The 16,128-nt window shown below is 39.6% G+C and overlaps 1 protein-coding gene across 3 annotated transcripts in view; it reads left to right on the forward strand.

The window, feature by feature from the left end:
- Positions 1-16,128, forward strand: part of LOC141763037 (FERM and PDZ domain-containing protein 4-like) — a 78,823-nt gene that overhangs the window by 24,855 nt on the left and 37,840 nt on the right. Inside the window, exon 1 of one of the 3 annotated variants that reach the window (XM_074627282.1) lies at positions 5,314-5,973. The exons of the other annotated variants lie outside the window; for them this stretch is intronic. Within the exon in view, the coding sequence (XP_074483383.1) occupies positions 5,933-5,973 (41 nt within the window). The 5' untranslated portion in view covers positions 5,314-5,932. Of the gene's footprint in view, positions 1-5,313; positions 5,974-16,128 lie in introns of those variants that run through there. 3 annotated transcript variants of the gene reach the window in all.

The raw sequence follows: 16,128 nt of genomic DNA on the forward strand, positions 1-16,128 counted from the left end.
AGACCTTATGCCTCTTGGACTCGATCCATTCTCATAGATCCCTGTTTCCCTTTATTATCCTGTCAATTTCAAATTAGGCAACTCCTTCTTCAATCACTTTATCCAATCTCTTAAGCCTAAAGGTACCACTCATCTCGCTTACCCGCACAGGAACCAATCGTTAGGCGCCGTTTCCTTCGCCAATCCAATCAGCTCCTCCTCTTGTGCTTCCAGCTTCTCCAGCCAGCAACTACTTTTTACTCTCCGTCACGTTCTGAGGCTTTATTTTCCTAATCTGATGCTATAAAGGCCGATTTTTACATTTGACATTTGAAATGACAAACAAAGTGAGTCTGAATGTTTAGATTGTATACTCATACAAATGAGGTATTTATTATGAAGAGAAATGTAAAATGCATAAAGAAAAGAATATAGAAATTAATAGGTTTGGGGAAATAAATGTGGGGGATGCAAAGGGAAAATCCTACAGAAATAACTAAATAAATACATAAATATATACAGCCAATTTATTATTATTATTATTATTATTAATAATAATAATAATAATAATAATAATAATAATATAACATAATAATAATGTAATACTAAAAATAAAAATACAATAATAATGAATAAATGCATTAAAAATAAATTTGAAATACTAAAAAATAAATAAATAAATTTAAGTTAATACAATTGAATAAGAATGCTGAATAAATATATAAATAAATAAATAAAAAGGAAAATTAAATAGAATAATGGATGATAGATAGATAGATAGATAGATAGATAGATCTGATATATAATTTTATGTCATATTGTATCAATTAATTAATGCCTACATGTATTTATAATATTATTTTTTGTTAAATTGAATCTCTTATTTATTTATTTATTTATTTCATTTATTTTGGCAGGTTCCATCACCAGACCATGGGGAAATTAAATAGAATAGTAGATAGATAAGGGATTTAATACAAAGGTAAATAAATAAAGAATAAATTAAAACAGAACTATAATTGTATGTAACAATTTAATCAATTAATTAATGTCTAGGTTTATTTTTAATATTATTTTGGTACATTTAATGGCATATTCGCATAATTATCGATTTATTATATTGTATGTATATATATATATATGTATATATATATTCCTTTTTGGATTTTGGCAGGTTCCATCCTCCATAATTTTTGTGTGGTTGTCCACTTAAACACAGCCATGGGCATACTAGCAAGAAGTTAGTACCATAGAAGTCGTCACAATGCTTTATCGTCATGTTGCAGAACTTCTGCATTGCACGCGATGCTTGTTGTTCTTTTCTCTTCTGTCAGTGTGTCAGGTCAAATATATAGATAGAGTTGAAATATGGTCGGGATGGATGAACTAGGTTGCTGCAGAGTTGGCTCATTATTTCCATTTTGGTTTGTTTCTGCCGTCCATTTCAAAGCTCAAGGACCAGGATTGATTCTTGAAAACTGTTATCCAAAAGCTCCCGGTGATGCACAACGCTAGATATCCCAAAATAGCTCCATATCTGTCATAAGTTCTGACAGGAAATTGAAACAGATAAAAGGGGTCTTCATTTATTTGTCTCGCCCTGGGATGCGAGCAAACCCGTATGGAATTATGGGAGGGCAACACGGCCTTTTATACGTTGCCACTCACAGAGTGTGTTTGATGTATGTGCATGCATGTGCTTTCTTATGAGCCTAAGGGAAGACCGGGGTCATCAAAGGGTCTTTTCATCAAAGCAACGTAAATCTGCTGCTTTTTCCCGTTACTACTTTGCACTCAAGACTAAGAGAGCGGACGGACGCGATGCCTTTTATTTACACACTACACTGATTTCCCAAGATTTAAGAGCGCTTTTATTTATACAGTACTGCTTTGAATGGATTTCTACCTTCAAGGAAGCCTGGTTTCCATTGATTTCCTTATGAAAATCACCAAGCATGGACTTTAAATTTGCTTAACGTAGCTAATCAAGTGTATCATTGTCCACATCTTGTTGCCTTTTGGTTGGTGTAGCTCTATAGATTGCAGCATTCATCCCACAGCTGTGGTCCAGACTGAAATATCTCAATTTCATTGTCACACTTATGGCGTTTCAAGCTATTCAACCATTGGACAAGCAGTTCTAACGGAGTATAACTAGCCTCTTAACCCTGAAGAGAGACAATAAGCAGACAGGAACATCATGATATCAAAAGATCCAATGACTCCCTACAGCTTCTTGCGTTAAATGAGTTACTGAACTGGAATTAATGATTACCCAAAGCTTGTAGGAATATCATTATTTATCACGTAACTTACGTACTTAAGTTACTCCACCGAGTTATTTTAACCACAACTACAATCTTTTCCTAAACCTAACTAAGTCGTTTTGTTGCCTAAACTCAACCAAGTCGATCTTTTTGTCACGTTACTTCCGTACTTAAGTAACGCCACTTCCAAAGTTATTACCACGATATTTTTCCTAAACATAACTAAGTAGTTTGGTTGCCTAATCCTAACCAAGTTGTTGTGAAGATGGAAGTTTATTTTGAAGAGAATGTATGCATGTAATGAGCGGAAATTGACACGTGTTGCTGGACATTCGTAGGAGAACGCACAAAAAAAGGAATAACTTTTCGTAAGATATCATACGAACCGTTGTATGATGATATGTTGAATACACGCATTAGGAAAAACAGTAATTTCACTTATTCAGTGTCCACGTCTATTTAAATATATATATAAAAATGGCATCATTACCCATCGAAAGTGAAACAAACAAAGAACACATAAGAATATATATACAGAGAACTCACAAGCAATCTTAAACAGTAGTAAAATAAAAGTATAATTCTTTAAGATGGAGCATCCTGCTATCTCCCTGTATCCTGGGACAGTCTGAGAAATATTCTTGAAAACTTTTCTCTTAAAAAAAAAGATAGCCTCAAACTTTTAACGTGATCAAGTATGCAGCCTTGCGACACTCCCGGAGAAACGCTCATAAATAATGATTAGACTGTCCTCAACCATCAGAATAACTTTTATGAATCCTTAAATCTCGCGGCGTTCAACTTGAGCATATCTGCCTCCATTTTTCCCTCATTTCACATGTCGCTTGACATTATGTCTCCCCTTTACTGTCCTGATCTGACGGATCTGTAACTGCACATTTGAGAAAATGCCAAGGATCCAATTTAGTGATTCTTGTCATGTAAGACTGTCTTGTTGACATTCGGGACAACGGGCACCACTCGCTGTCTTGATCGGGATTCCCATTCCCTTGTGCTGTAAGAGAAACGTACTCCTTTCATTCACAAGATAAGTGAAAAAACACGCACTTCCTTTCATTACACGCCCAGTTGAGTTGGATTACATGGGATGCTAAATATACTTTACGCTCTTTAGCGTCCAATTAAAGTTTATCATCACCACTGAGGTTCATTTGTGGCTCGTCCTTGGTTGGCACCTTGTGGCACCGGGCCAGCAGGAGCGGCGTCGCGCTCAGGCTGAGCCATCTGTGCACACACATGAGGCTCTCACTGAGGGTTTGATGACGGGAGTCCTTGAATGTTCTTGTCAGAATTAAAAGGGAGACTGCCTTAAGTCAATTCCCTTGTATTAAGCGTATTAAAGGGACTCTTTGTAAGAATCAGAAATTGCTTGTTAACAGTGACACCTGTGGACGTTAAGTCAACGACAGCCAGCGTCCTGTTGCTCGCGCTTGTGCTCGCACGACGTAGACATGTGTTGATTAGCAACGCTAGCCAGCTAAAACCACAATATGTAAGGGATAATGTACAGCGAGCCGGTCATTGTTGTGAAATAAACTCCGGCAGGGCGATGCGAGACCCCTTCGCTTTGGGTCGGGGTGCCGCATCACCCTGTCGGGGTTTATTTCACAACAATGACCCGCTTGCTGTACATTATCCCGCATATGACATGACTACTTACTTAAAAGTACTATATGTAACAATGTACATGTATTAATCGCTTTGTATTACCAATACGTGAACAGATTGTAATGTACCTTAAAAACTGAGATCTTTCCCGACTTTCTCGGTTGCCTATCGCAGCCTGTGGACTGATTTCTATTTAAAGGACTCGGGATGGTTTTGCTTCGTAACCTTAGTTGATGAAGTCATTTGCAAATGGCAAGCTACATTATTTGGCCTCATGGAGATTGGACATTGCAGATAGTAATGTTGATATATGATTGTAACTTAATGTCACGTCACTGGTTTGGTCGATGCCCAGGATGATTGCTCACACCTACGCAGTGCGAGCACGTACACAAGCAACAGGATGCCGAGTGCAGTTCAATAACCATAGCAAGGATTTTCTGAAAGTTACATATAATACCTTTTAAGAAATCAATAATTTGACACAAAAATAGGCTTTCAGAGTCCGACATCAGAACTGCGCCCATAGCAACGGTCTGTTATACATAGCAACGGTCTGCTATAAAGAAATTACAGATCGTAGAACGCTGTGATTGACCAATCAGAATTGAGTATTCAACAAAGCCGTGTAATATCACTCTATATTTCACATGCTTGCCAGTAATGTTAGCTTACCAAGGCCCAACCGATGTTGATCTTACTGTTCCTACTTTTCCTGCTTCAGCCTCCGTCGTTGGTGTTAGCAGACTCCATTCCTAGCCTAACGTTAGCTATGGTTGCACACTGTTAGCCTGAAAATAAAGGTACTTGCGAGCGTGCATGAAGTCAAAAACTGGCCCGCATTCTTCACATTAAAAGCAGTCTACAGGCTGATATAGGAAACCCAGAAAGTTGTGGAAGGTCACATTTTTTTAGTTAAGGTTACAGCCTGTTCACACGTTGGCAATAAAATATGATTAAAAACGTTTATATGTGTAAAAACTTACATACAGTCCCTTTAATACTCATTTGTTTTCCAAATATGGTTTTAAAAGTACTGGGTAAAGGTGTTATGTAAAGAAAATCTTCAAACTTTTGTGTGTGCTTTGCATTTAAATGCAGTGTTTCGCCCACAAGTGCAAAAAAATAACTATCATCGGGACTTTTATGTCTTCCATTTGTTCTCTAGCGACATAAAGACTACAGACAAATATTCCCTCTAGATATGAATGAACAAAGAAAGCCGTCTGTGACAATACTAATGCATGCTTGCATCACGGTGATGGTTGGTTCACTTAGTAAAACCAAGCAGGGGGGGAAAAAAGAAAAACCTGAGAGATGGGGTCTTGCTCCCATCAGCGTCCCATTCTGCAGAGTCAGCTTTCCTCCTGCCCGTCACCCCTCCCTCGTCTCTGTCTCTCTCAGTTGCTTCCTCTTTACAACCAAAGCACTTTTACTCTCCTTTTTTCATCCCTCCTCCATCTTTCATCTTGATTCCCCATTCTTGCACCCCCCTCCTCTCTTCTGCCCTGCGAAGGGACTCGCAGCCCCGATGAACAGAGGGCAACGCCGGAGCATCCGTCATCCATTCGCGTTTGTCCTCCCTCCCTCTCTTTTCCAATCCTCTTCCATTCACTCTCCCTCACTCCCTCCCTCCTTTTCTACCCTGCTTGCCGCGGCTAGGATCACTGCACTACTCCACGCGTTGGGATGGAGAGCACACACAGTGGGCTTATTGCAGCTCAGCTGAGCCAGGTGGAGAGCAGCAGAAAGGGCTGACTCGTCCCAGAGAGAGGCAGGGTGGGGGGGTGACCCTCACCGTCTATGTCATCACTTAAGAACGCAACATTGTGGAGAGATAAGGAATTGGACTGCCTGCTCATCGGATGGGGCATTCAACAAGGGTGATACTTGCTGCCGTTTGAGTGTATTTTCCAAGAAATTCGAGTGTTTCGAAGAAAGGCTTTCGTTGATATGGATCCGGGTTGAAACTGGATTGTCCGGGATTGGGATGTGGATTAGAATGCTGATGTGGAGCAGCTGAGCTTTGGGACGTAGCGTTGCTGTAGCAGGACCACATGGACATGTTTGGTTTCTCCAAGATGCCAAAGCTGTCCGGGTGAGTGTCTGGACGTCCTCTGAGGGACTTTTTATTCCAATTTCTTGACAAATCCTTGGGAACAAAGTCAAGATATTTCCAGATGAAGTTGTCTGTTTATGCCGGGTATACACGTCAAGTTTCTGCTTGCAATAGCCAAGAAATGTGCTTGACAGTCACTTTGTCCACTTGATGTGTGTGTTGCACAAAACAGATTATATACTGTATGTGATGTGTGGTCAGTGGCGGAAGACCTATAAAAATCCTTTACTCAAGTAAAAGTAACAATACCACACTGTAAAAATACTCTGTTATAAGTAAAAGTCCTGTGTTCAAAACTACTTGTGTATAAAAGTACAAAAGTATCATCAGTAAAATGTACTTAAAGTAACAAAAGTGAAAGTACTCACAATGCAAAATGGCCACTTTTAGAGTGTTTAATTATGGAGCCTTCCATGTCCCAAAAGATGATATATATTTTGTAACTTATGCACACGACTATAAAAGGACTAAAGCTGCCATTATAGTAAATAAATAAATGACTCAATAAATAGATAAATAAATATTGAAATAAATGTAGAAATAAAAGCATCAATTATCAAATACATGTGCCGTTTAATTTGAAAATAAATAAATATGCACAAACATAGAAAAATAAATAAAACATGAATTATTTATTGCATCATTTATTTAATTTTTTATTTTGTTAATATAATGGCAGCTTTAGTCCTCCATACACAACAAGATAAGTTATTACCGGTTGCTACAAGTTTAAAAAAAAGAAAGTAGTGACGTAAAAAGTACGATATTTCCAACACATTGCGATGTAGTGGAGTAGATAAGCATAAAAGCATAAAATGGAAATACTCAAGTAAAGTACAAGTGCCTCAAAATGGTACTTAAGTACACAACAAAAGTAACCAGTTACATTCCACCGCTGCCTTAACATCAGAGGCATTAATTGATGGGTGTTTGGGGTTGTTCCCGATGTGTTCTGCTCTGTCTATGTGAGCAAGTAGAGGCCTTGTTGTATTTTCGTCTTGTTATTTGTGTTATTTTTGAGAAATGTTGGTATCCATGAGATACAACTCCTACTAAGACATGCACAGTGTCAACCGCAACTACAGAGGCTCAGCGAATGTGGGAAATGAAAAGGGGGGGGGGGGGGGGGGGGGGGGAGTTGAAACACAGAGTCCGAGGAGCGACCAGATAGTGCGAGTGATTAAGGATGAGATAAAGAAACGAGAGGACAGACAATGGTTACAGAAAAGGATGGGAACACAAAGTGAGGCAGCGGAGAGCACAGAGCCAAAGGAAGACAAGACTACTAAGTACTGCAAAAGACAGATGTTTAAAACCCCATCCAGTCCCCATGATGCACAATCCTTATTGCAATAATTCAATAAGGGAAAACAATTAAAAAAAATTTAATTAAATGCTTCATTCAAGATTATTTGAGTAAACGATACCAGACAAGTTGAATTGAATCACCCTCAGGCCCGAGATGTGAAGACACACTAAGAAGTCTTAAGAGAGAGGACACTCTATAAGTCAGAGCCGCAGCGATAATGAAGAGCTCAGCGCACAACAATCTACCCGATACGAAGCGTGCACACGCGTGTACGTAAATACATGCTTGCATGATCCCTGACTCATGTGTAGTCACATCTCTAAGCCCGCTAAACATGGCTCATGGCAAATCTCTTAAACCCACACACTCAGAGGTTAGCATCTGGAGTGCATCTTCTAAGGAAAGAAAGAGAGAATGAATTCAACTCTGTTTAGTGGTTCAGACTTAACAGCAATACGGCCATTTCTACACTATATTTCTATATTGTTATAAAGACATTCATACACTGAAGTTTGGAAGTTTAAAGGAGCACTTAATGACCTTAAGATAAACCACAAACTCAACTATGTAATTCCTATATTAAATGATTATATGTTGTGATTTTAGCGCACCATTCGAAAGCACTGACATACATTTTAAAGAATTATTAGTGAGTATAAATAATCAACATTTTTGAGCATATGTTCTGAACATTTTTAGTTGTGTTTTTGAACTTTGAGTCATGCTGAATAGTTTCTTTTTCTTAAGCATAGTATCACTTGGCCCCCAAAATATGAAGAAAGACGTACAGTACGGGTGATTTTGCAGACTATGACGAGACTGTCCTCCCAAGAAGAATGACAGCATCCGTCCTTCATGCAAGTGCCCCAGAACGACGTATGTTTACATTCAATTGACAATGTCCTTTAGCAGCAGGAAGTCAGGTTGTCATGGAGAGATAAAGTCGACGTACTGAGGAGTTTGGGGTGGATGGATGGGTCAAAAAAAAGTTTGACTTTAACACAGGAGACGGCGTTTCTTTACCGTTTCCAAACGACAGTCAACATTGTTTGGTTTTGAGCATGACCACAATTGTTCCCTACCTTCAAAGAAGTATTTACAAGTGCAACCATGGTGACGAAAGTCCCCTAATCTTAGAGAAATAGCCATGTTAACCCTAACCACTATGTTTCCTTAAAAAAATGCTTATTTTACTCCTATCTCCTTAGCCATAACATTATCCGTGTTTCCATTCACACATTTTTTGTGTGTTTTGAAGTATCGCGTTAGAAAAGCTGATAAAACTTCTTGAAATGCACAAACAAAGTTTTTACGCTTGAGTTTTTTTCCTTTGTCAAAAAAGAGTTGATGTGCTAAACGGATTATGGAAACGCCTTTGCCGAATAAATTCTGACGTCCTGGCATGGATATCACTTCGTGGATATTCCCATCCAACGTATAAATGCTTGTCTTCGTCTCCATCAGCGTGGAACTTGGCCAATAGGAGGTGACATGAAAGAACTATTAAAACAAATTCATGAAGACCTCTAGATGGTTAGATGGCCTATAGTGCCAACTTCTGACCAAACTACGCTGTTGCAGAGTTTATTCGCTCGAAACCAGCTGATGAAAATGCGCATAATTCGCATTTCTTTTTTTGCGACATTTCAAAAGTTCACTTAAAATTCGCTTGACAGTTGAATGGAAACACGGCTAATGGGAATGGATTTCTTTTTCAACAGGGATTTGTAACAGTTTTGAAAGGGGCGTCAGATCAGTAAACACTTCTATATGTTATTTTAGAGAGCATGGACAAACAACATATGTCATGGTTTAATTTGGAGGAGCTCATAGTCTTGCCGTGAATCTGTGGTTTAGTAACATATCAGTCCATCCTCATGTCCTTATCTCGCTTTGCAGTGTGTTAAAGAAGCAACACTTTTAAAAGAAAAATACCTTATTACATTCATAAGGAAGCCAAAGTAACGCACTGTGCGCTCCAGTGCGTTTTAATGCCTGTGAAGCACATTGTTAACATCCAGAATCTTTCAGAACGACCCGTGTAAATCATAAGGAGAGAGATAAACTCTTAAAGTGGTCTTTAAATGAGTTTTTCCTGCACTTCATTTCAATGAGCACTCAAAAAACACATGAAATGAAGAGCATTCATATTTTCCACACAAATGTAGATGAATGAGTCACAGAGCAGCTCAGAGGCAAGTGTCTAAAGTGTGCAGGTGTTGATCATATCTTGATTTGACTTGTGATTTGAATAAATAGCTTCCATTTGTCATAAGTAGTGCTTCCCCTTCCCTTTATTCTCCAAGAGTTTCACACTCCTGGGAGCCGCTTGTCCTTATGCTTTACCGTTTTGCCAGCCAGTCGTAATGTTCACCACGCCCACTTCTACACACTTGGCTCCATCCGTCGCCGACAGACTGTAAAATGGCGAAAATTAATAATGGCGTAGCGCTAACAGGCACCAAGAGAGTGTTTGCATCACTGGCAAGTTAGCTGCTCTTTGCCTGCGCCCAGATGGCCGTTGTGTATCCATGAGCTTGTCATAATACAGTTTCGGAGCCTCCTGTTTGCAGATGGCGTACACAAGCCAAGTTTGCTTCATAAACTTTAATGAGAAGTTGTGGCTCATTTATCACCTTTTTAACGCTCGGGATAAATCATTCATTGTCCAATGTGGGAAATGAAGCAGCTGCAGCAGGTGAGGGGGATCTGTGATCCTTCTTGTTGTGTTTGTTGTGTTTTACTCCGACTATGGACTAATGGGAGTTTTGCTATCACACATCTGGCTTTATTCCGGGAACCTAATCTCTCTTATCCATGCGCCTCAAAGACAGACACGGGACCTGTATCGGCGTTTGTAGTGTGGGAAAATCTTGGCTTTGGTACGTCTGATTTTGGCAGTGAAACTAGCCAGCAGGGCTTGTTTGTGTTCTGAATATCAGATTACAGTAATGCATGCCAAATTGCCTTCCGCTTTATGCCAAATGCATGCTGCTACTTCAGAGGGCAAAGTTCCATTGTACCGAGAGCCATCTGACAAGATGTGGCACCCTAAAGAATGCTCCCGAGTCATTTAAAATGTTGAGGATATCAGGGCACTTATTACTTAAAATCATCCACACATGTGGAATGTCTGCCTCAGTTTTACTCATGATATAGCACCGAACATTTTTAGAATCAGCCTAATGCTCACTAATTAACATGTTATATCTCTTAACCTTTGGACAGACCTAAGTTTGCTGCTTCCCCTTGCTTCCAGTCTTTACGGTAAGCTAATAGCTTGCTGGCTCTAGCTTTATATTTAGCGTACATACATGAGAGCGATATCAATCTTTTACGTTTAGCCAAAGCTAATTTGAGATGACCAGTTTGAGCTGGACAAACTAAGTGTTAGCGATATCACAATACCAGAAATGTAGTAGTTGATACCAATACCGGTTATTCTAGATACCTAATTCGATACCACAGTGAAAAAGAAAACAAAAAAGCCCAGTTACTTCAACATACACTCCTTTATTAATATTACTAATTTATTATTAATCCCTGATGATCTGCCTCAAGTTTCTCGCTAAAAACTTAATTTTAAGATTACATTTGAACACTTTATGATAACGTTATACTTAACCTTTGCTCATTTTTACTGAATAGAGTTTGAATGCATCATAATGTAACCTCTGTGCGTTAGCTGTTAGCTCTGTTATTTAGCCAAGCAGGACTGTGCTGCCCACGATTTCAACACAGATTTGTTGTTCACCATGTAGCATTATCAAGGACGATGGGACGACGTTAGTCTCGAGCCCTGATCCCGGGTACTTACAGTACGTTGCTGTAGAAAAACGGTCATGTTTTCAAACCGAAGTATCGATTCTCGTGACCTAAGTGTGTATCTTCAAATCTTGTTTTTTTACCCGTATGACATTCCCTTTATAGCAACCAACATATCCTTTAACAGCACATGTCTCTATAGCTCATCAGCCACTTGTATTTTTTCACAAATTTGCAGTTATTTGTTGTGGGCGGACGTGTCGCTGCACAGAGCACATGTGTCAAAACCAACAAATCAGAGGCTGGAGAGGAGAATAAATACCATCAGGCTACAGCGCTATGCACTCCCCCCCACTCTCTCTTTCTCACTCTCTGTCCGTAACCCTTAAAGTTGCACGATTTTTCTTGATTTGAGTCTGGATAATCCTCCTAAGGGATTTGGTCGGTGATCACTGCAGGAAGGGGGCTGGCAGGGTGAGCACACTGTTGGCTGTTTCATTCAGTATATGAAATCACATCACAACATCTCTCTCTCTCTTACCTATCTGTCTACTTGATATGGCAGCTCATCCATCCACTTCCCTGTGTATCTATCCATGCCTGTAATTTAAAACAGTCTGCTTCATAGATGATTCATCTTTCAAATTCAGACTGACTTTTGATTGTTTAAAATGTTTAAAAATGTACTTTTTTCTTTTAATCGTAAAGCCACAGCAGCAACTTTAATTTCAGCTCAGCAGAATAACACATTTGTTATCTCGCAATGAGTTATTTGATAAACGATACCGGCTCTTGAATACTTTAATCAGCCCTTCCTTCTTTCTGCACGGATTCATTTCCTGGTGAGCACTAATATTCTGTTATGTTATGATTACCACATTTTACTTCCCATAATTCCCGTCATCTCTTACGCCAGATAATACTGAAAGACTGGAGCGATGCGCCTTGTGCTTCCGCTCCCCTTTTGACGAGAGACCAAATTTGATCAATTATGCAAATGAGGCAAAACCCATTTTGTTTCTTGCTCCGTTTAGACTCCAACATCCTTCCCCTCGCCTCTGCCTCGCGAAAACAAATAACTTTTAGAACAAGCGTCATCTCCCAATTACGCTTTAATTCTCATACAGCGAGCATGGTGACATTCAGACTCAATATGCCAGCTGATCAGTGATGCAAAACGTGAAGCTCTTATTGAGTTTTTACCCACCGCAGTGACTCACGTGTTCTCTAAACGTTAAGAGAATTCGACATACAGCATGTGTTTCTCTGTTGGCGCTTTTATGTCTCATGTATTCTGCATGGAACTTGCATTATTCAATGACACATTGGTGCATAGGCTTTTGCTTCATAAATGGATAACTTGCCTCCTTGTTACCAAACTGACTGCGGAAGTTCACTCTCTTTTTGCTGAGACAACCTTCCTTTTTTTCCCCTAACGCCCATCATAACAAGGAATGTAATGGTGTTTTACCCCGAGGTTGAACCTCATAGCAATCCCCGAGAACAAAGGCATCAAAACCACCCATGTGATCCAAGATGACTCACTCAAGTGACTGATCTTCTTTCTGAAGTTTTAACTTCATTGTAACACTATGTTCAGTTAGCAGCCGGCCACGGTACTGCTTCTTTTAACTGAATATTCTGCAGCTGATGTGTTCGGGTTCATTTTTAGAATTACTTCAGGATACATACCGTCAATGTATCCTCCTACAACAGTTTGCATGATATCTTACAAAAAGTTATTCCTCATTTTTTGTGTGTTTTCCTGCGAATGTCCAGCAACACATGTCTATTTCCGCTCGTTACATGCATACAGTCTTTTCAAAATAGACTTCCGTCTTCACAGGAAACAACTTGGTTAAGTTTAGGCAACAAATCTACTTAGCTAGGTTTAGGAAAAGATCGACTTGGTAAATTAAGGAAAATATTGACTGGATTAGGTTTAAGCAACAAAACTACTTAGTTAGGTTTAGGCCACAAAACTACTTGGTTAGGTTTAGGCAACAAAACTGCTAAGTTAGGTTTAGGCTACATAACAACTTAGTTAGGTTTAGGAAAAGATTGCCTAGATAAGGTTTAGGCAACAAAACTACTTAGGTTTACGAAAAGATCATTTTAGTTAGGTTTCGGAAAAGATTGCCTAGATAAGGTTTAGGCAACAAAACTACTTAGTTAGGTTTAGGAAAAGATATTGGTTTGACTTAAAATAACTCGGTCTCCTGGGCAAAATGTTTTTTGACCCACCCATCTACCCCGACCTCCTCCCTATGCAGCGTTTGTTGCTCTCTGTACTTCCTTATTCACAATTATGTGGATTACATGATTTTGTGGGATATATATGAATTACAATGCATTATTTGTCATAGGTATAGCTACGAACAGTGTGTGAGAACAGCCTCATAGTGTAGAGAGAGGTGTCAAACCTCCAGGTTGTTCCTTTAATTTGTCCCCCATCTGTAGGTCTACATTATGGAAATGTCCATATCGACTCTGTTCAAACATGGCAGGATTAGTGCTGGACTCACAAAGCTCATGTGATGAGCTAAGTTCACAGCCCTTTTTCCTCCGTCAGCACGGCGGGAGCTCTGCTGTGAGTAATCATTGAAAATCATCAAGGGAACATAAAACCTATTTGAACCCGTTGACTGAGTGACATAGCTTGATTACCAACCCTATAGAGTCTGTGCATCTCGCTACCTCCCCAGTTAATCCCCTCGTGGATTTCATCACTTTTTTTAGATATGACATGTCGAGTTCTGCTGCCAGTTTGACGCCATATCTCGGTTTTGGCTCTCATTTGTTCCCTTTGCATTTTAAATAATACAGAAGACAACATAGGAGGATGCCAGGCAACCAGCAGAGACTCGAAGAAGTTACCCGGCCAAGAAATAGTCAGGGACAAAACTCCCCCCAGATTCTCAGCGCAGCATTTACAGAAAAACAACTCTAAATTTAAAACATGTTACATTTCCAGTACATTTCCAGCATTAAGTGCAACTGATGTTGTTCGCCTAATAGATAAATGCTCACGGATGCATTCACTTGTATAGTGTATGCTAAAGTATCTGCATAAAACGCCAACACATGGGTGATTTTGGCATCTGTGTTCTCATTATATAAGAAGCTTGAAAAACAATGTATTTCTTTAAGTGATGACTAAGCTTAAAATACCTACAGATTCAACCACTTACATCCTGTCATGGAAGTGCATGAGGATGTTTCACAAACACAGTCATACTGTACATGCCTCTTAGGAAGTGCTATACTCAATAATTGATCCCTCTGGCTGTTTTTTTACTACATAAAGTGAGTGATTTTAGTCCTTGTAGAACAGAAGGAAAGTTAAAAATAACTTGCATTATCTTGCATTTTGTATTCTCTCGCTCTCGCACACACACACTGGTATTCTGGGTGAGGTTTCCAACAGGGAAGGAGACCGCCACTGCGGCACAAATGAATGAAACATGACAGAAAAAATGTGGAATTAATGAATCCTTGTCATTTATCTTTAATGACAGTTGCTCAAAGTGGTGACATTGTATTTAGTTGCATACTTTTGTTTTGCATTTGTAATGAGGAGATGGTTCCAAGTTGGGATTTTCCACATTTGAGCGTCACATTAGTTATAATCAGGTTCTGAAATCTGAAAAGTGAAGCCAATGTGCATTCTTGCTAATATCCAGCAGGGGGCGACTCCTCTGGTTGCAAAAAGAAGTCTGATTGTATAGAAGTCTATGAGAAAATGAGCCTACTTCTCACTTGATTTATTACCTCAGTAGTCTTCTTCAATACAGCGTGATGTTCATTTAGTAAATTATGCCCAAAATGCCGAACTCGAGGCTTCAGAACCGTAGTCCACAAACCAGTGGGTGACGTCATGGTGACTACGTCCACTTCAGACTTTAACTAGGACATAACTAAGGGATTAGAAAAAGGCGAAATTGACAAATAAGATTCAACTAAATATAGTCAAAAAGATGTGTAAAGATAACTTGAGTGACAGGGCACGTGACGGCTGAGCTCACTCTGACTTCAGCATGTTTGCTGATACATCTGTTTGCGAAACACTCCAGTGGAGTGATTAGTTCTGCTCCAGATACTATCACATAATACTTAAGTGCCGCTTTGTATCGTCAAAGCCACGCTGTCACACACACACCCAATGTACTGTAAACCTACATACAGTACAGTACGCTTACTCACACATGCATGCACTTGCACTGGGATGCTTGTATGTGCGTCATTCCAACACTGATTGAGCTATTACTTCCCCTACTTGTAAGTGCATCATTTCTCAACAGTGCACCCTAACTGCACTCTTTGTTTCCTTTTTACTGCGAGATTTCCATCCCGACATCATGATTGAAGAAACCAGACATGAGTGTTTCCTATTCATCGTAATGATCACCGTCCTCCTGTGTAATCTTATTTAGGGAGCGTTCGGCGACGCTTGTTCTGCCGCGGTTATTTATAGCCTGCGGAATTACGCTTCAATGTTCGGTGCAGATGTTTTCCAGCCCGAATGTGTGTTCGACACGGGCCAAATGCACCCAGCGACAAATGCATTTAGCGTCTATTCACATGCCGGATTCTTCTACAAGCAGATATATGCACGCACTGTGCTCTTTCTTTTAACCTTTAAAATTGACTCGAGCCAAATAGACGGAGGTAGTCGATGCCCGGCCGTCATTACATCACGCGAGTACGGTCAACCAACCAGAAACTAAGTGGGTGTAAAACTCCCCATAGGCATGACCTCAGTGGACGCACTGCTCCCCAGTCCAAATATGAACAAGATTAAAGGGCTTTGACACAGAAAGCTAATTTATTTTTGAAGAACAAATAATGTTATGTGCACACATTGAGTTTTTTTTTTACTGAAACCACTGGATCACCACCAGTGTTTACTTTACAAAATAGTGTTTGTCTGGAAAATCCAAGCTCTGACTTTTTGTTTTCTTCATGCCAGACTAGGAATTTAAGGTGAATGGTGAGTAATTGCCTTTATTTGTCTCTGGGGATCCATCTGTTTGATCTTGGTCTTTAAGCTGCACCTCAGA

This window comes from Sebastes fasciatus, chromosome 24 (genome assembly GCF_043250625.1).
Source record: "Sebastes fasciatus isolate fSebFas1 chromosome 24, fSebFas1.pri, whole genome shotgun sequence".
NCBI classification, from domain to species: domain Eukaryota; kingdom Metazoa; phylum Chordata; class Actinopteri; order Perciformes; family Sebastidae; genus Sebastes; species Sebastes fasciatus.